Here is a 20000-nt window from a genome sequence, read left to right as displayed (position 1 = left end):
GGTTCAGAACCACTGCTTTAGCTCAGCGGTATGGTGCTGTGACTCCCATACCCAAACTGATGTGTTGACCAGGAGGTGGCGGGTTCGAGACCCGAGGGGTGGACTGCACAGGGACACCTCAGTTGTACACGTGTAGTACAGTGTGAGTCAGTGTGTGTGTTGGTAGTAGTAGTACAGTGTGAGTGAGTGTGTGTGTGGTAGTAGTGCAGTGTCAGTGTGAGTGAGTGTGTGTGTTGGTAGTAGTAGTACAGTGTGAGTGAGTGTGTGTGTGTTGGTAGTAGTACAGTGTGAGTGAGTGTGAGTGTGGTAGTAGTGCAGTGTCAGTGTGAGTGAGTGTGTGTGTGTATGTGTTGGTAGTAGTACAGTGTGAGTGAGTGAGTGTGTGTGTGGTAGTAGTAGAGTGTGAGTGAGTGTGTGTGTGTGGTAGTAGTAGAGTGTGAGTGAGTGTGTGTGTGTTGGTAGTAGCACAGTGTGAGTGAGTGTGTGTGTGGTAGTAGTGCAGTGTCAGTGTGAGTGAGTGTTAGTAGAGTGTGAGTGAGTGTGTGTGTGCCTCTGACAGCAGCAGACATTACAGCTACCCTTATCCACATACATTCATTTGATATGAAATATTACATAGGGTGTGTGTGTGTGTGTACGTCAGCACTGTGTGTGTGCGTGTGAATCAGTGACTGTATGTGTGTCAGTAGGCTTGTGTGTGTGTGTGTGTCAGTAGGCTTGTGTGTGTGTGTGTGTCAGTAGGCTTGTGTGTGTGTGTGCGCGCGTGTGTGTGTGTGTCAGTGCCGTGTTTTTGTGTGCATCAGTGGCTTTGAGTGTCAGACAGACAGGCCAGACTAGTGAGTTTGAGTATGTGTGTGTCTGTAGGTGCGCGAGAGAGAGACTGTGTGTACCAGTGCCGTGTGTGTGTGTCTGAATCAGTGACTCTGTGTGTGTCAGTAGACCTGTGTGTGTGTGTGTTAGTGTGCGCGCGTGTGTGTGTGTGCATCAGTGACTGTGTGTCAGTAGGCCTATGTGTGTATCAGTGTGTGTGTGTGTGTGTGTGTGTGTGTGTGTGTGTGTGTGTGTGTGTGTGTGCATCAGTGACTGTGTGTCAGTAGGCCTATGTGTGTATCAGTGTGTGTGTGTGTGTGTGTGTGTGTGTGAATCAGTGACTCTGTGTGTGTCAGTAGTAGGCCTATGTGTGTAACAGTGTGTGTGTGTGTGTGTGTGTGTGTGTGTGTGTGTGTGTGTGTGTGTGTGTGTGTGTGTGTGTGTGTCTGACTAGTGAGTTTGAGTTCTCGCTATCCTAGTGATTACTTGGCGACCCTGTGACACTACATGTCTCTATGGTGACAGCAGTCTCCAGGAGTTACTGTATATAGCGGCCAGAGACACAATCCCGTTTCGCCGCAGGCAGACACCAGATCTAATCAATGCCCCACGCGCTGATCAATGCCACCTACGGGTGGGCTAGTGGGCCAAGTTGAACCGACACCACATGACATGACACTGCCTACAACCACAGACAACCAACGCAACGCGTTCTCGCCTGGTAGCCTGCAGCTCCGCTCTTCACACCCGGGTTTGAGAACTGTCGACTGGACGACTCCAGAGGTTTGCGGGGGGCTGTCGGGGGGGACTCCTCTCCTCTCTACTCCTATCCCCTCCTCTGCTCTCCTCTTCTCCTCTCCTCTCACATCCCCTCCTCTCTCATCTCCTTTCTTCCCCTCTTCCCTCTTCTCCTCTCCCCTCCTCTCCTCTCCTCTCCCCTCGTCTCCTCTCTCCCCTCCTCTCCTTCTATCTCCTCTCTTTTCCTGCCCTCTCCTCTCCTCTCTACCTTCCTCTCCTCTCCTCTCCTTCCATCTCCTCTCTTTTCCTCACCTCTCCTCTCCTCTCTCCCCATATCTCCTCTCCTGTCCTCTCCTACCCTCTTCTCTCCTCCCCCGTCCTCTCCGCTACCCTCCTCTCTCATCTCCTCTCCTCTTCTCCCCTCATCTCTCCTCCTCTGTCCTCTCCTCCCCTTATCTGTCCTCTCTGGTCCTCTACCCTCCTCAACTCTACTTACAAGACTACCTAGCCATGAGAAGAGGCTCCTCCAGAGGTGGTGAGGCCACTACACACACGCTCACAACTCGGCGACAACCAGGGCTATATGGCTAATAGCCTATAGGTTAATCATACTAGCCAAACAGTGACTCACCACTAATGGGTCGAAATGGTAAGTAAGTTGGTCCTCTCTACCAGCCGAACTGAAATTTCACCAGCATTTCGCCGGTTGGTTGGCTGGTGTTAATTTAGAGCCCTGCCGACAACCCAGGACACCGTAGGCCTACTCGGCCTATAGGCTACGGGACGGCCAGTAAAGTCAGTGTGACTCGAGGCTACTCTCTCCCCTCAATGTGTCAGTGGGTGAAATCAGTCCCTCACCCCGCAGGGCAGGCAGGCTACTGGGAAGCGTGTCTAAGGTCCCAGATTGGTCCCAGATCACTAAGACTTTTAGCATTAACTTTTAGGCCCATTGGTCCCACAGCATATTCCTGCTGCTCCATGTTCCCACATTTCCACATGGAGCCTATATTTGAATAATTTCTTCAAAATGTGGGAGCATGGAGCAGCAGGAATACGCTGTAGTAGGACCAATGGGCTGTGGGACCGTAGAGCTGCCCCTGCTGACTGAGGACACTACACAGCCCAAGCGGCTCACACTCACAACTCAGCCACAACCAGAGCACCGTACTCGGCCTACAGGCTACGGGACGCCCAGCAAAGTCGGTGTGACTGACTCAAAGCTGTTGTCTCCCCTCAGTGTGTCAGTGGGTTAAATCATCCCCTCACCCCTGTGGGCACGGGCAGGCTACCTCATCTGCTTCGTCTCCCTGCTACACTACGGCTCTATCCCGGTAAAACAGGTTACCACACGCTGGCTAGACCAGACCACACGGGCGCCTAGCTTCCTTCGCCTTCCCCGTTCCCCCGAATCTCTTAACTTTATTCGCTCCCTCCGTGTCCACCCTGTTGTGCGTGAATACATCGCTCGGGGAGACACAAACTCATCTCGCACCCCAACTTTCAGCTCCCTCTTCCTCGCATGCAGGCTCGTGGGGGTGGATTGGGGGTGGATGAATCCCCTCGCGAGCATTCCAGGCAACAACAGGAGAGAAACTGGTTTCCCGTGGAAAACACTGCGAGCATTTCAGGCCGTGTGCCCTCTCTCTGCCGTGTCGGACGCACGCGATAGCCCAGAAAACGTGCTCCCCCGTGCCCCACGGAGCCTTAAAAGCACTTTTCGCTCGAGACAGCGATGTGACCCCGGCACAGCGCGACTGCAGGGCCCGGCGAGTGTCGCCATACAACAGCACGAGCGCATATAACAACACGTATAGCACAGCACGCATAGCTACGGCCAAGCAGGAAAAGACACCGCTCCGTGACCACCAAAAACGACACTATTCCCCCCGTTAGCACACCAAACGACAGTCGGACGGCACAAGCTTCGAAAGCTCGTTGAAGAAAGACGAACTGACCTGTTCGGGAGCTGAAGAGTCCGCAGGATACTGGGTTCAATCCGAGTTAAATCCACTATCAGTAAAACAAAGAGGCGAAAATGTCCGGGCGATCCCGAAACCTACCGAGAGCACACACTTGATGGGGCTGTGCGCATGCGCTTAGAAGCAGTCAGGAGGGGGCGGGGGATTACGAAGGTTACAATTGTTGCAAAGTAGCAGATTTTTCATATCACTTTGGGAAGTGAAGACGCAACAGTGTAACAAGATTTACGAGATACAAAAATGTAGCTACACAGTGTCACTGCACAGACTAGCTTCGAGCTGAACATGTATGTGTTATGACATGGATTGAATAGATAGATAGATGTTACAACACAGTTGTTATTATAGGCCTACAGTTTATCTTTTTCTATTTGCCATGGTAACCAGCCTAGTGTACCTTTACCAAACTGTTTATGTTTATGGAATGTATAAATAAAGATTGTTTTGTGTACTCCATACAAAAGTGTAAGAGATTGTGCCAGCTTGGGACATTGAGGCGTTGCTCCCCTGGGGAGTTCTCTGGGGTGGGGTGGGCATGCATTTCATTGTGTGCTGTGGAGTGCTGTGTCACAATAATAATGGGACTTCCCCAGGTGGGCTTTCACATTTAGGCATAATGTTTGTTTGTTGTTTATGTGTAAGTATTGGGCTAGTGAGTGGTTGTGACCTCATCATAAGCGTGTTAATGCCCCCTTTGTTTTTTTGTTTTGGGTTATTTTTTAAGATTTTTTAGGGCTTTTTTGCCTTTATTTCTGACAGGGAAGTTGAGGAGAGACAAGAAATGAGTGTGGAGAGAGACGGGGAAGGATTGACAAATGGCCACCGCCGGAATCGGACCCGGGTCGCCAGCGTAGGAACCCAGTGCCCTCCCGTTAGGCCATGGCAGTGCCCGATGACCCCTTTGTAGTAGCCTCTCAATGTAGATGGGCCTGTCAATGGGCCCATTCACTCTTTGCTGAAAACGCTCAACTACATCATAACAACTTTGCTATGACAATGCAGAGAGTCTTCAGTAACTGATTAAGAATTGGTCATTAACCATTTGGTGACAATAAGGTTATAACAGAGGCTCTGCACTAAGGGGTTTAAAAACAAGGTGATAACTGCGTGGCTGTCTGCATCATCGCGCAGACACGTTGGTTTCGGAGTATAAACCAGGCTTAAAGGTGGTTTTGTCAAGACAGACAGAAACCCTGCACCTACCTATAGCTTCTATCTAAAGCAGTGTTTTTCAAACTTTTCCTGTCATTCCCCCTTCAGAAGAAGGGTGTCTGTCTGCGCACCCCGTCGAGCAAAATGGTTACGAAAATACAAATAAATAGGCCTTCGTAAAGTTTATTAGAGCCTAATATACATGTATATGGCCTATGATGTTCTCTAAATATTAGTGAATAAATTAATGCATATATTGTGATTGTAAAGTGAATGTGTTGACTTAATGGCAAAGCAGAAAAGTATTAAAAAAGAGAAACCTTCTGACTCCACACGCCCCCCCTCCAATACCTCCGTGCCCCCCTAGGGGGGCTTCCGCCCCACTTTGAGAAACACTGATCTAAAGTGAAATGAACTAGTTTTAGTGTATATCCTGAGGGTCGTTGGAGCCTGGGAAATCAAATCCCACGTTGCTTTGCAACATCGTTCCGATCTGAAAGACAGCATGGATTTTCCACTAAAAACAATGGGATTATCATGTCACGAAAGAGAACACAAGCAAGATATGACCACTGTTAATCACGTCACAAAATAATGCACAAACAAGATATGAGCTGTGAATCACGTCATGGGCATGCTGTTAGGGCGTTTGACTTGTAGGCCAATGGTTGCCAGTTTGACTCCTGATGGGGGAGTAATTAATCAGTGCTCTCCCCCATCCTCCTCCATGACTGAGGTACCCTGAGCATGGTACCGTCCCGCCGCGCCGCACTGCTCCCTTTCGGGTGCCATTGGGGGCTGCCGCCTTGCAAAGCCTCAGGTGAGGCATAAATGCAATTTCGTTGTGCTCAGTGTGCAGTGTACACTTGTGTGCTGCAGAGTGCTGTGTCACAATGACAATGGGAATTGGGCTTTCACTTCATTTCACTAAAAACACAAGCAAGATGTGACCACTAAAGAGTACAATAACAAGATATGAACATTGTGAAGAGTTGTGAACGAGAATTATGGCAGCCAGTGGTGTAATGGTTATGGTGATGGTCTTCAGATCAGAGGGTTGTCGGTTCAAATCCCACCTTTTGCCAGGTGGAAGGATGTACTACATGTACTATGTCCCAATACCTTCAGCCGTGGCTGTGAGTCTGTGGCTGTTTCTCAAATGCCGCACTTGTGCACTTGTGCACTCATGTCAACTGAAAACTTCAGTTGAGCCAGTACACTGAAAGTGCAAGGATGATCCCCCAACAATGGCGGGAAAATGCAGTGCTTGAATGATGGACACTGCACACACTAAACGGCGGCCATGTTGACAATGACAGGGGGGAAATGTGGCATTCAGTTCAGTAGAAGAGTTTGGTCAACAGTCTCCTAATTCTGTAAGTAATGTTGATGGGACACCAACCTTTTCATGCCAACCAAAGTATTGTATGTGTGATTGTTGTCCTTTGGGGTGAAGGACATGGAAATACAAGCACCAGAAGCTGTGCATTGTAAACAGTAGTCAACTCATATTTTGGCAAGCTAATGCCATGCTTGGCCGTCACTTCCAGCGAGGGCACAGTGCATATTGCTCAATTTTTTCCACGACACTATGCAGTAAAGACCTCAGTGCACTGTGTGATGAAAGTGTGTCATTTGAGACATAGCCTGTGACCCATTAAAGCAGGGGTGGGAAAGGGGAACCCATGTCTCGAGGGCCAGGGGCGGGGAACCCATGTCTCGAGGGCCAGGGGCGGGGAACCCGTTTCTCGAGGGCCAGGGGCGGGGAACCCGTGTCTTGAGGGCCATGGGGGGGAACCCGTGTCTCGAGGGCTAGCGGTGGGGGGCCCATGTTTCGAGGGCCAGGGGGGGGGCCCATGTTTCGAGGGCCAGGGGGGGGGCCCATGTCTCGAGGGCTGTTTGCGTCCCTTGATGCCGTCTTATCTGGCACCCAACATAGTTTTAACGTTATGCAGCTTCACATGAAATACGATATGTTTTGTTAAGACATCTTAGAAATTACATTTGCAATAAAATAAAATCATATTTTAAAGGGACACTGTGTGATATTTTTAGTTGTTTATTTCCAGAATTCATGCTACCCATTCACAAATGTTACCTTGTTCATGAATACTATGACCGTCAAAGTACCGTCAAAACTTTTAGCGGTTCAAACGAGTGGCTGCTTTTGTTTGCTGTTGGCCTACTAAATTAGTAGTGCTTGCTGGAATCCACCAAGTGGGAAAGTTACAGGTGTGTGCCGCGTTCATGCTTGGAATCGATAAGGGAATGGTTAAGTAAACTGCCAAACGATTCCATGGAATCGGGATGCACGGAATCGGTTCTCAACAGGAACCGATTTTCGATTCCCATCCCTAATCAGGACTGTACTTGGACCATAGTAGAAAATATTTATTTATTACTTACTAAGATCCAATTTGGCAATAGGCAGCCCAGTTTCAATGAGCAGCATAGTTGCAGTACCTTTTTTGACCATTTCCTGCACAGTGTCCCTTTAAAGGGACCTAGTGAAGGTGTGGTCTGTTGTAAAGGTGGCCGCCTTCAATATAGGCCTAAAAGGCAGGGGGAAATGTGTGTTTGTATTTTAATGCATTATGGTTTCAGAGCCCCCTTGACTCTTGGGCCCCAGGAGTAATCTACCCCTGCCTATATAACCTGTCGCAGGGCTGGCCTGGAGGAGAAATAGGGCCCGGGCACTTTTGGCTTAACCCATTGATAGCTATTGCAAAAAATGCTTGCTGAATGCCTGAAACCCTTTTGGGGAAAGTTGCCCTCAGCCTATAATAACTTAAAGGGACACTGTGTGAGATTTTTAGTTGTTTATTTCCAGAATTCATGCTGCTCAATCACTAATGTTACCTTTTTCATGAATATTTACCACCAGCATCAAATTCTAAGTATTCATTATGACTGGAAAAAATGCACTTTTCATACATGAAAAGGGGGATCTTCTCCATGGTCCGCCATTTTGAATGTCCAAAAATGGCCATTTTTAGCTGGAAAAATGACTGTACTTGGACCATACTAGAAAATGTGTGTTTAATACTTAGTAAACTTTCATGTAAAGATCAAATTTAGCAATAGGCAGCCCAAATTCAATAAGCAGCATAGTTGCAGCTGTAACATACCCACATGTTTATTAAAATCATCAGCACAGAACTGACTCACCAGTGGGCCCCACACCCTCATGGGCGCTTTTTATTATTATTTTTACATTTCTGAACATAGGGGCCCACGAGGGTGCAGGGCCCACTGGGAAATGCCCGGTATGTCAGATGACCAGTCCAGCTCTAACCTGTCCTGTGTACTCACTATTTCTACAGTAGACTAAACAATGTTCAATGGTCATTGTGATCATGAAGGCTTCATGAAAATAAGGGCACACAACACACTGGAGAGGGAAATTACAAATCTCTCTCTCTCTCTCCCTCTCGCTCTCTCTCTATCTCTCAGGGTGTAGACCTATTCAGACCAGGAAAGTTTGATAGCTCACCTGCTTTGGTTCGGACCAAACACGTAGGTGTGAATACGCCCTCAGACACGCCTTGGTTAACCCCTTAATGCAGAGCCTTTGTTATAACCTTACCGACACCAAAATGGTAACGACCACGTCCTAATCAGTTACTACCTAAGACTCCTTCCATTGTCACAGCAATGTTGCTATGATGTGGTTAGGTGTTTTCAGCAGAGTCAATAGGCCTGCCGACGGGTCCATCTGCAGTAAAAGGCTACGTCTTGTACTTGTTGGTGGGTGAGGTGGAGAGTTGTATAAAGTAGAAGCAGAGATGCTGTTATGTATGTAATTACAACACCAGTTGTGTGAGATTACGCAACAGCAACTGTAACAGAGGTCAACTAGCAGAGTGTGGCGTGGATATTAGTAAACCCCCCTCCCTCACAGGCTCAGAACCATAGCGTTGACTAGGAGGTGGCGGGTTCGAGCCCTGAGTGGCGGACTATCTGTGCTAGCCTGGTCCTGACCATCCCATAATACTACCATTTAATTTCGTATTTATGGTCTGGAAGTTGTGTGATCTGACGCGATTGCAGGAAGCGGGAAGTTTGCACTCAGTTATGGTTTGAAATGATTGGACAGCTCTCACCCAATCGCACACAGTTACTCAACAACAACATCGCGCAGACCAGAGCCATTGGCGCAGACGTTTTCGTCATCGTCACGAGCGCCCTCGCCCTTTCTCCCCCACGTGTAGCGCTTATTCGTTTATTGGCTATTTTCTGATTAGATTAGATGGGGGGCGTTGCGATCAAAATCCCACCGATCTGGCACTCCACAGAAGAGCAAGGCCAGACTACCGTAGTGCAGCCAATCCTTTGGCGGAAGTACGTAGGATGGCTCGCGAGGCTAGGTCTGTGCAGGAACACCTCAAACACAAGCTTGTAATATCATACAACTATGGGTTGTAATTACATCAGTAATAGTACGTCTACTTGCTTTATACATCTTTGGTGAGGTGTTGGGGGATCTTAGTGTAGCTCATTAATTACATGTATTTTAGCAGATTTTTTTGCTTGGTTACACTTTACTTGACGCAGGCGTCATAAGCATGACATGGCAGTGTCATAGTGTCATGACACAGTCATAGACGAGTCATAAACATGATGTCAATGTTATACACGTTTTATGCTCATGAAAAGTTGACATTGATAGGGCTGTCTTAACCATAACCGAATGTCACTTAATGACAACAGTCATAAAATGTTTATAGCATGGACATTATTTTTATGACTTTATTTGACACTGTTTTATGTTTAGCCTATGACTGCGTTACGACACTGTTATGACACTGTCATGTCGTGCGCTTATGATAAGTAAAGTGTTACCTGTCTGTCATTTTCCTGGCGGTGATAAGTTAACTCGGCTCCCTTTAAGACTGCCAGTTGCTGTGAGCGATACTGGGAGGAGCTCCAGAGAGCCTCCCCGGAATTCTAAACCCACCAGCCGGGCGAGTTTGAGTCATCGCCGGCCAGACAACAACACTTCAGCCCGGTGCTCCCCACGATCAAGGGTCTGGACTCGGGAGGACCAAATGATCATATACAACAAGACACTTAATTTGACCACAAAAGCTGACTCTGGCCAACAGACGAACAAACAACTCCCGGAGTTTCCAAAACTGTGCGTGTGTGTTGATGTTGCCGGTCTCGTTTGTGTCACTTTGGGAGGAGGAGGAGGAAACAGGAGAGCTCATCGCACCGTAGGCTAGTTCTACACCGCGTTTGGGGCGCTCCGATGGGCGATGAAAAGCCGCCTGATGTGGGTTTCAGTTCGGATGAGGTCCGGAAAGAGCCCGGTCCCGATCCGCAGCCCTGTTCGGACGAGGCGGATCATGTGGCCATCAGGTTCAAAGTGTACCGACGGAGATGGTTCATTCTGCTGGTGCTGTGCCTTCTCAACTGCTCCAACGCCATGGTATGTATTGTCATGTGCAACTCACTGCCACCAGTCTGGCCCAAAATACCAGAACTTTCTAACGGCATTAATGGCCACAAGCAAGAAGAATGAAGTCTTGATTCAATACCACATTATATCAAAATGGGCTCGCTGCCATAGCAGTAGGCTACGCACGGTAGCCGTAGCCTATCATGCGCCAAGGAACCTGTTGCACGGGTTGCGATTTATTGGCCTATAAAGCGCATTGTTTGATTGTATGTTTTGACCCCATTGACACCAGTCCGACCCAAAATGTTAGGACTTTCAAACGGCAAAGGCAAGTAGAATTACTAGTCTTTGTTTAGTAGGATAGTCTACTACACAGGTCAACAGGCTGCAAAACGTATAGCAGCCCATGATGCGTCAAGGAACCTTTTGAACGGGATGCTATTTATCGATTTATTGGCATATAAAGCGCTTTGATTGCATGAGCAATTCGACAGTGCATTTGTTTAGACAGTGTTTACACGAGTTTGACTGTATGACATTTATAAACTAATCTACTTTCGTAGACTACCTTACATCATGTCTCAGATGGTAAATTGCATTATGTTTTATTGCGTAATTCATATGCTATACGCACGGATTTACGCACTAAACTAAAACATGAACACTGAAGTGCACAAGTGCACCACTTGAGATTCAGCACCTTAGGTCTTATTTGTGGTTTTTGACATTACAACAGGCAGGCGGTTTCCCTTTCCTGTATAGCTCTAAGGGAAGTTAGCAAGCATGACATAATAGGCTACAGGTCGAAGACAACTGGTTAAATATAGGCTATAGGCTGACTCAAACAGCATTGTGATGGTGTTCTTCCGCCGTGTTTATGTCTGACACTACTGTCAAAGTTCACTTCAGCGCGGCGACCCCGTCTCGTGCCGCTGGTGTGGGTGATGCGCGCGACAGGCGTCAGGTGACCAAGATAATGTGAAACAGTGACGTCACGTGTTCAGCTCAATGGAGTCAGTTCATGATCTTAAACAATCATTTGAATGCCAGTCCAAAAAATGTTATGGACAAAATCAACACGAGACTATACTATGTTACGGAGACTATTTGTAATACATTAGTTAAAGAGCACAGAAGAAAAAAAACAATTTTAACTCTACACATTATCTCTGTAAACTCATACGAGTACAAATGTGCATAATTTATTCTGTATAAACTCCCCTGCCCAAACTCTTCATGAACTCTCTCTCTCTCTCTCTCTCTCTCTCTCTCTCTCTCTCTCTCTCTCAAACACACACACACACCACACAAACACACACACACACCACACAAATACACACACACACACACACACACACACACACACACACACACACACACACACACACACACACACACACACACACACACACACACACCACACAAATACACACACACACACACACACACCACACACACACACACACACACACACACACACACACAAACAAACACACTTGGCTCTACTTCAGTTCACACTTGGGAAGGGGAACTGTGGCTAGCTTGTTGGCTAACTAGCTATCAGTCTAGCGCATTGACAGTAAATAGAATGGACGCCAAATCAACGCTATTTGCCATTCAACGCTTTGAAGCCAGATTTGGGAACATTCCAACTTACATTCCACCTTAGCAACGCCAAACGCAGGTGCTGATTGGACAACAACAAGACTTCTAACGGTCAATCAAACCATGTTCCGATGCTCATTGGTCAATTTAACTTTTAATATCTCTCTAAAATAAAACATCACCACAAAAAATCACCACCCTGGTAAGTTGGAGAGCAAGGGGACCTACTAGTTGAGCGAAAAATGATCCCCCTGGAGTGGCATTTAAGGGAGATACAGGGTTTTATGTTTCTCATAGGAATGAATGGGATTTGGCCATTTTTTGGTCTTTTTGGGTCCAACCTTGGCTCCAACTTGGCTTCAACAATGAAATAGAATTTTGGCCTCCATTCTATTTACTCTCAATGGTCTAGCGGCTAAATCAGAGATTCTTTAAGTATAGAGATATGCCAACATAATAATAATAATAATAATAATAATAATTCATTTTATTTAAAAGCGCCTTTCAAAAAACTCAAGGACACTGTACAGAGAGAGGCAAAATAAAACAAGACAGATAAACAGATTGTAAACAAAACATAAATATATAGAAAATAAATAAAATAAAATAAAACAAAATACAGTTAAAGAATCATAAAGAATAGGCTAATTGAAATAGATGAGTTTTAAGTCTTGATTTGAACAGGGGTAAAGACTCAATGTTGCGGATGTCAGGGGGAAGCGCATTCCACAGCTGAGGAGCAGAGCAACTGAAAGCTCTGTTCCCCATGGTGCTGAGACGGGCAGAAGGGACAGAGAGGAGAATGGAGGAAGAGGAACGGAGGGGGCGGGAGGGAATAGCAATATGAATAAGATTAGATAGATAAGGAGGGGCAAGATTGTAGATAGCCTTGAAGGTGTGGAGAAGTATTTTAAAGTGAATTCTAAATTTGATAGGGAGCCAGTGGAGATGTTGGAGTGCAGGGGTAATATGGTGACAGGAAGGGGTTTTGGTTATGATGCGGGCAGCTGAGTTCTGGACCAGTTGGAGCTTGTGGAGAGATTTTTGAGGGAGACCAAAGAGGAGAGAATTACAATAATCAATGCGAGAGGTGACAAGACTGTGTATAAGGATGGAGGTAGAATGGGAGGTGAGAGAGGGGCGGAGACGGTTAATGTTGCGTAGGTGGAAATAGGCAGACCGTGTGATGTTATTAATGTGGGAGAGGAAGGATAGAGAGCCATCAAGCATGACACCCAAACTCTTAACTTGAGGGGAGGGGGAGACAGGAGAGCTATCAATTGAGAAGGAGAAACTATTTGCTTTGGATAAGGTGGATTTGGTGCCTATAAGTAGGACTTCAGTTTTGTTCGAATTCAGTTTCAAAAAATTTGAGGTGAACCAGGATTTGATTTCAGAAAGACAGGTGGTGAGGGAGGGGGGAGGGAGAGTGTCAGAGGGTTTGCCAGATAAATAGAGCTGGGTGTCATCAGCATAGCAATGGAAATTAATATTGAATTTGCGGAAGATATTACCAAGGGGAAGGAGGTAGGTGATGAAGAGGAGGGGCCCCAGAACAGAACCTTGAGGCACACCAGAGGTGACAGGGGAGGGCTTGGATTTAAAAGACTTCATTTGAATAAATTGAGAACGGCCAGAGAGATAAGAATGGAACCAGTCAAGGGGTGTGTTACTTATGCCAATTGAGGAGAGTCTGTGGAGAAGGATGGAATGCGAGATGGTGTCAAAGGCTGCACTGAGGTCAAGGAGAATGACAATAGAGAGTAGGCCAGAGTCAGCAGCCATGAGCAGGTCATTAGTGATTTTAACTAGGGCTGTTTCTGTGCTATGTCGGGGGCGAAAACCAGACTGGAAGTGCTCATAGAGGGAGTTAAGAGTTAGATGGGAATGGAGTTGAGAAGCTACAATTTTTTCTAGAATTTTGGAGATGAACGGAAGGTTGGAGATTGGGCGGAGGTTGTTGTAGTCAGAGGGATCAGAGCCAGGTTTTTTTAGTATAGGGGTGACAGCAGCAACTTTGAACAGAGAGGGTACAGTACCAGTGGAGAGTGAGGAGTGGATGATGGCAGAGATGAATGGGAGGAGAGAGGGGAGGCAGGATTTGACAAGAGTTGTGGGGAGGGGATCAAGCTGACAGGTGGAGGGCGTGGATTTGGAGATGAGGTCAGATATTTCAGAGGAGTCCGGGAGATGAAAACTAGAAAATAACTGGTGAAGGGGGAAGAGATCAGCGGGGGAGGGAAAAGAGGGGTTGCAGATAAGATGTTGGTGGATCTTATGGATTTTTTCATTAAAAAAGTCCAGTAATGAATTGCAAGTCTCAACTGAGTACATATGAGCAGGGAGAGAGTCAGGTGGTTTAAGGATGTTGTTAAGCACAGAGAACAGGGTTTTGGAGTTGCCTTCATTGGCATAGATTAGAGTGGAGTAGTAATCAGACTTAGTTCTAGAGATGCAGTCCTTGTAGAGTGATATATGAGCTTGGTACATTTCTTTGTGAACAGTGAGACCAGTTTTCTTGCACAGGCGCTCAAGTTGTCTGCCTTTGGATTTCATGGTCCGGAGTTGAGGGGTGTACCAGGGGGCAGTTTGAGAAAAGGTGACAGACCGGGTTTTAACAGGAGCAAAACAATTAAGGACATTGTGAAGACCATTGTTATACAGAGTGACTAGTTCATCAGGGGAGGAGAGATTATTAGAAATCAGAATGGTTTCAATAGAGGTAGAAAGGGAATCAATGTTAATGTCCTTAATATTACGGAACGAGATAAGGCGAGGGGTCTTGATGATGGAGAGGTGGAGAGTGACACTAAAGGAGACAAGGAAGTGGTCAGATATGTGGAGGTCATCAGCTGAGCAGTTGGAGGGGGAGAGACCAGAGCAACAGATTAAGTCCAATGTATGTCCTTTAGTATGGGTGGGGAAATCAATGAATTGCTGGAAACCAAAACTATCTAGGCAAGAAGAAAAGTCACAAGTAAGGGAGTGATGGGAATTGTCAAAATGGATATTGAAGTCTCCAAGGAGAATTATATTAGGAGAGAGGGTGGAGAGGTGAGTGAGAAGAGAGCCTAATTCGTTTAAAAATTCTTTGTGTGGCTTAGGAGGGCGGTAAAGGGAAGCGATGATGGTGGGGATGGGTCCGGGCAGTTTGCAGGCAATGCACTCCAGTGAGCTGAAAGAGGGCACAGACAGGGGCTGGACTTTCCAAGTCTCGCGGTGAATTATCGCGAGACCCCCACCACGACCGGAGCCACGGGGTTGAGAGATGTAAACACAGCCATCAGGAGTACAGTCATTAAGTTGGGAGAAATCGCCAGGTTGTTGCCAAGTCTCAGTTAAACACAGAAAGTCAAACTTACGGTCGGTGAGGAGATCACGAATGAGATGGCCTTTGTTCGTGAGTGAGCGGATGTTGAGCAGACCGAAGTTAACTGTGGTGTCCTGTTTAACTGATGCGGCGGCGTTATCTGTTGACCTAGCCGGTGTGACTAGTACATTGAGGTTGACAGTACGCCCGGAGAGTCTGCGGGGTCGACGAGTGGTGGACCGGATGGATTTTATGGCTGTGGAGTCATCGAAGTTGAAGGTCCGACGAGATCCCCGATGTGTGTATCTCCGTCGAGGCAGAAGGGCGATGTCCGAATGCAGGTGTAGCGTTGGAGGTGGAGGGACAGCCAGGTAGCCACGTAACCGAAGGAGCTCAGCAGCAGAGTATTGGAGCAGACCAGAAGCAGGATGGTAGAGGAGGCACAGTACAATCCAGGCGAGTAAAGACCAGATAAAGTACTTGTCCCACCGCATTGTGAACCGCAACAGTCATAAAAGCAGGTTCTAATGTTCCAGGGTTGGTTAAAAAAGTAAAAGGCTCAACCGGGTAAAACCGGAGACAACATCTGGGAAAACTCACGACAGAGCAGAGCAGCCTTTTTTAGATGACGAGCAGACGTTAAAACGTCTAAAACTTGCAGATTATAATAGAAAAATATGTCAAAAATAAAAAAAAGAATGATTGAACGAGTAAAATCTATCACTTCCTTAAAAACTTAATAAAAATAAACAATACCCTAGGCGGAGCGGCGCAAGACTCGCCAGCGTCCCCGTTGCTAGGTAACCGTATCTACCAATAGGTTTCTATGGGGACCTAACGTGACCAGGTTCCGGTCTGCCTAAAGGGGAGTGTCATAATTCTCCTAGCATTGAATAGAACAGTCCTCAGGTCTGCCTAGGTCTGCCTAAAGGGGGATTTCCCCCCCAATAATAGAGCCCGGAAACAATGGGCCAATGGAACCTCTCTCTCTCTACTCTCTCTGGCTAAACCTGCTGACCCCGACACTTTACAGTAACAGCTTGATGTACACACATCAATACACACATCAATACACACACACACACACACACACACACACACACACACACACACACACACACACACACACACACACACACACACACACACATCAACACACACACACACACACACACACACACACACACACACACACACACACACACACACACACACACACTCTCTCATACGTACATACATTATAAGATAGGTCTATTCCGATGGACAAATGAACCTTTGTGTGTGTGTGTGTGTGTGTGTGTGTGTGTGTGTGTGTGTGTGTGTGTGTGTGTGTGTGTGTGTGTGTGTGTGTCCACAGTCCTGGTTGACCTTTGCCCCTGTAGCGGATGAGAGTGGAGCTGCGTTGGGGGTCAGTGTGGACCAGGTGAACTGGCTGTCTCTGGTCTACATGGTCACGGCTATCCCACTAGCTGCCATCTCCACATGGATGCTGGACACATGTGGACTGCGGCCCACGGTGTGTATAAGTCTGTGTGTGTGTGTGTGTGTGTATAAGTATGTGTGTGTGTGTGTGTGTGTGGATATAAGTGTGTGTGTGTGTGTGTGTGGATATAAGTGTGTGTGTGTGTGTGTGTGTGTGTGTGTGTGTGTGTGTGTGTGTATGTGTCGATATAAGTGTGTATGTGTGTGTGTGTGTGTGTGTATGTGTGTGTGTGTGTGTGTGTGTGTGTGTGTGTGTGTGTGTGTGTGTGTGTGAATAAGTGTGTGTGTGTGTGTGTCTACATGGTGATGTCCATCCCACTAGCACTTATCTCTACATGGATGCTGGACACAGGTGTAGACTAATATGTTTGTGTGTGTGATGATGACCTGTGTGTGTGTGTGTGTGTGTGTGTGTGTGTGTGTGTGTGTTGCAGTTGATCCTGGGTGCGTGGTTGAACATGTTGAGTGGTGTGTGTCGTGTGGTGGGTGTTAGGATTGCACAATTAATCGAAAATAATCGAAAATCGTGATAAATTAGTGAAATCGAAGTAGAAATTTTAATCGTGAGTTAATCGTGGCAATAGTGACCTACCTTTGAGAGCGTCCTTGAAGCCAGAACATACTGACAGGCTGGTGTGTCTGGCCAGAAATCTGTCCACGAAGTTTCATGCTATTGCCTTTACATAATTATTACAATTCATTTTATTTTGCTCATCTCGTATATAATTCTTTCTTGGTTGTATTTCATCTTTTTTTAAAATAATTTTCAAAAAATATCTGCAACAAATCAATAATTGTGATTAATTATCGTGATTATGATTTTGACCAAAATAATCGTGATCATGATTTTTTTCCAAAATCTTACAGCCATAGTGGGTGTGTTAACTAATATGACATGTATGTGTATGTGTGTGTGTGTGTGTGTTGCAGTTGATCCTGGGTGCGTGGTTGAACATGCTGAGTGGTGTGTGTCGTGTGGTGGGTGTGTTAACTAATATGACATGTATGTGTGTGTGTGTGTATGTGAATGTGTGTGTGTGTGTGTGTGTGTGTTGCAGTTGATCCTGGGCGCCTGGTTGAACATGCTGGGTGCTGTGTGTCGCGTGGTGGGGGTGTTGCACTGGGTGCCCCCCGCCTGGCGTTTCGGGGTGGTCCTGGGGGGTCAGGTGGTGTGTGGCGCCGCACAGCCGCTCGTCATCTTCACCCCCACCAAGCTGGCCGCCGTCTGGTTCCCACGGCAACAGAGGGCCACCGCCAACATGGCCGCCTCCATGGGTGAGTGGAGACATACTACACTACCCATCATGCACCTCTCTACCCATAACGCACCAGAGATCCTAAGATTATATTGGGTCAATTCAAAACGGAACGCAGTGACTCAATGACTCCCCTCCTACATAAACAGGTCTCTGATTAGATAGGTGAAGTTAGCTGGTGAGGCAGCCGTTACGAACAGCACTAACGAGCTACGGCGATTCTATGGCGGGAGTTACGTTCATCACGTTAGCGCTAAGCTTACACATGCTATTTGAATGGTGAATGACTGCCAGACGGCGGAATTGTAAAATAGGCTATAAATAGATCTAGCGACGGCATATTTAGATACTACAATGTTGATTTATTGCTTCAATTCTCAATATCTGAATAAAGAGCATTATAAGGTAGTAGCTTGGGTGGTAGCCATGTTTGTTTTCAGGTACCCTGTTGAGAGGGAGGTGGCACACAGCATTTTGGGTACAAAGGCAGCACAAGTCAGCATCTGATGCTGCCCTCAAATATCACCGGTGCGCCCACAATTGCAGTGAACTGGGAGGAAATAAAGCAATTTTTCGAAAAAGGAAGGAAAAAGCAGAGGCACTCTGAGATTTGAGAAAAATATAAAAAAGCCTTTAATTTAACATGGCAAAATTAGTTTAAAAGCACATGGGCCTACGCGTTGCGGCCATATTGGCCCTCATCAGGGCATACGAGAGATCCGCCAAATGAATGGATTGCTATGGGTGCAAAATGTCAACAGGTTCCAGTCTGCTTAACCCGTTAAGACACAGCGTTATAAATTTGCTGTTACCAGAATGGCAATGACCAAGTCGTAGTGCATTACTAAAGCACCTGTGGTACGTCATAGTATTGTAGTACTGTAGTAGTTAACTTTTGAATGACTATTATAGCGTGGAAAGTTACAACGTGTGTGTGTATGTATGTGTGTATGTGTGTATGTATATGTGTATGTGTGTATGTATATGTGTATGTGTGTGTGTGTGTGTGTTGTAGCCAATCCACTGGGAGTTCTGATCGCCAACCTCCTGTCTCCTCTCCTCCTCTCCTCCTCAGGAGACCTCTTCATTCTAGTAAGACGACTTCACACACACACACACACACAGCAGGGCTGTACGTTAAGCTTTTTCACTAGGAGCACAGGTGCTCCTAAATGAAAAAAATTAGGAGCACGGATAAAACTTTAGGAGCACAGACACAAATTTAGGAGCACTCTAAAAATGTTGTGACACTTTTGTTATGGGGGGGGGGGGTGTTATGTAAAATACTGTGCTTATTGTGCTCATTGCTTGTTTCTTCATCTTCATGCACAATGGCCTAGGCTATATGTCAGTGTTTTTTTCCAACACTGGGGTATGGGGTCACCTGGAATTCCAATGGGCTCCCCTGAAATGTCTAGGTGTGAAATTAAAAAATGTAGTCTTATACTGTCAGAAATATCCACTGTTTTTTTTTATAGCCAGCAAGTTTGCTCAGTCATGGTTTTGGTTGTGAAAAAAATGTGGTCCCCAAAAGTTCAGGATAAAATGGTCCCAGTGCAAAAAGTGTTGGGAACCACTGTTATAGGCTATGCCATAAATCACAGTTCCCATTACTATTACTATTATTAGGCCTATTATTGTTGTTGTTATTATTATTAGGCTATAACGTCGTGATTAAAAGCATGTAAATCACATGCTTACTGAACTAGATTGACTAAATCTTAAACATAGCCTACAACACGTTAATCCAACGGGCTTTATTATAGCCTAGTTTTTGTTTCCTCAAACGCATGGGTTGGAACCGTGTGAAATGAAACTGGGAGCAGCAAAATTATCTCACTGTGTTGGCTGCTCTTTTTGATAGCCTACAGCACCGGTAGCTACTGGACCAACTAGACTTTAAATTTGCGCGCACTGCACACTACTTGTGAATGCTCCTCGAACTATATTTTGACTTGATTACTTTGATTGCGATTGCATTTTTTTGCGAAGTCATTGCGAAGACAGCGGTTTGGGAAACGCCAAAACAGCTCAAACAACGACGTCCTTTAAACCACATGAGCTAGCAAACCGAGTGGCTATTTCACTATCGGATCCAAGAGGTTTCCTGTTAGCAATGCAAACTCCCGCATTTGAACGTTTTAAACAGCAGTCCATTTCGGAAAGCTGTAAGAAGTGTTGGCACAGAACATCCGACTGGGAGATGAGGCATGCGCGCTTTGTAACGGCAGGGATCTGTGCGAAGCGATTCTGTTTTTTTCTGAGCT

At 46.4% G+C, this 20000-nt stretch overlaps 2 protein-coding genes across 3 annotated transcripts in view; one reads left to right on the top strand and one right to left on the bottom strand.

Moving 5' to 3' along the window:
• The window catches only part of LOC134438389 (polycomb group RING finger protein 3), a 30590-nt gene extending 26993 nt beyond the window's left edge, over window positions 1-3597 (bottom strand). For both annotated transcript variants that reach the window (XM_063187953.1, XM_063187954.1), the window contains exon 1: window positions 3504-3597. The gene's annotated coding sequence lies outside the window, so the exon portion shown is untranslated. The remainder of the gene's footprint in view (window positions 1-3503) is intronic.
• A 6068-nt stretch (window positions 3598-9665) lies between these two features.
• The window catches only part of slc49a3 (solute carrier family 49 member 3), a 15998-nt gene continuing 5663 nt past the window's right edge, over window positions 9666-20000 (top strand). Inside the window, exons 1-4 of the mRNA XM_063187930.1 lie at window positions 9666-10110; window positions 16353-16511; window positions 17536-17752; window positions 18749-18825. Of these exons, the coding sequence (XP_063044000.1) occupies window positions 9931-10110; window positions 16353-16511; window positions 17536-17752; window positions 18749-18825 (633 nt within the window). The 5' untranslated portion in view covers window positions 9666-9930. The remainder of the gene's footprint in view (window positions 10111-16352; window positions 16512-17535; window positions 17753-18748; window positions 18826-20000) is intronic.

The sequence above is a fragment of the Engraulis encrasicolus genome, chromosome 22 (assembly GCF_034702125.1).
Source record: "Engraulis encrasicolus isolate BLACKSEA-1 chromosome 22, IST_EnEncr_1.0, whole genome shotgun sequence".
NCBI lineage: Eukaryota > Metazoa > Chordata > Actinopteri > Clupeiformes > Engraulidae > Engraulis > Engraulis encrasicolus.
The sequence above is the reverse complement of the archived record's forward strand: the minus strand, read 5'-3'. Positions and strand labels throughout refer to the sequence as shown.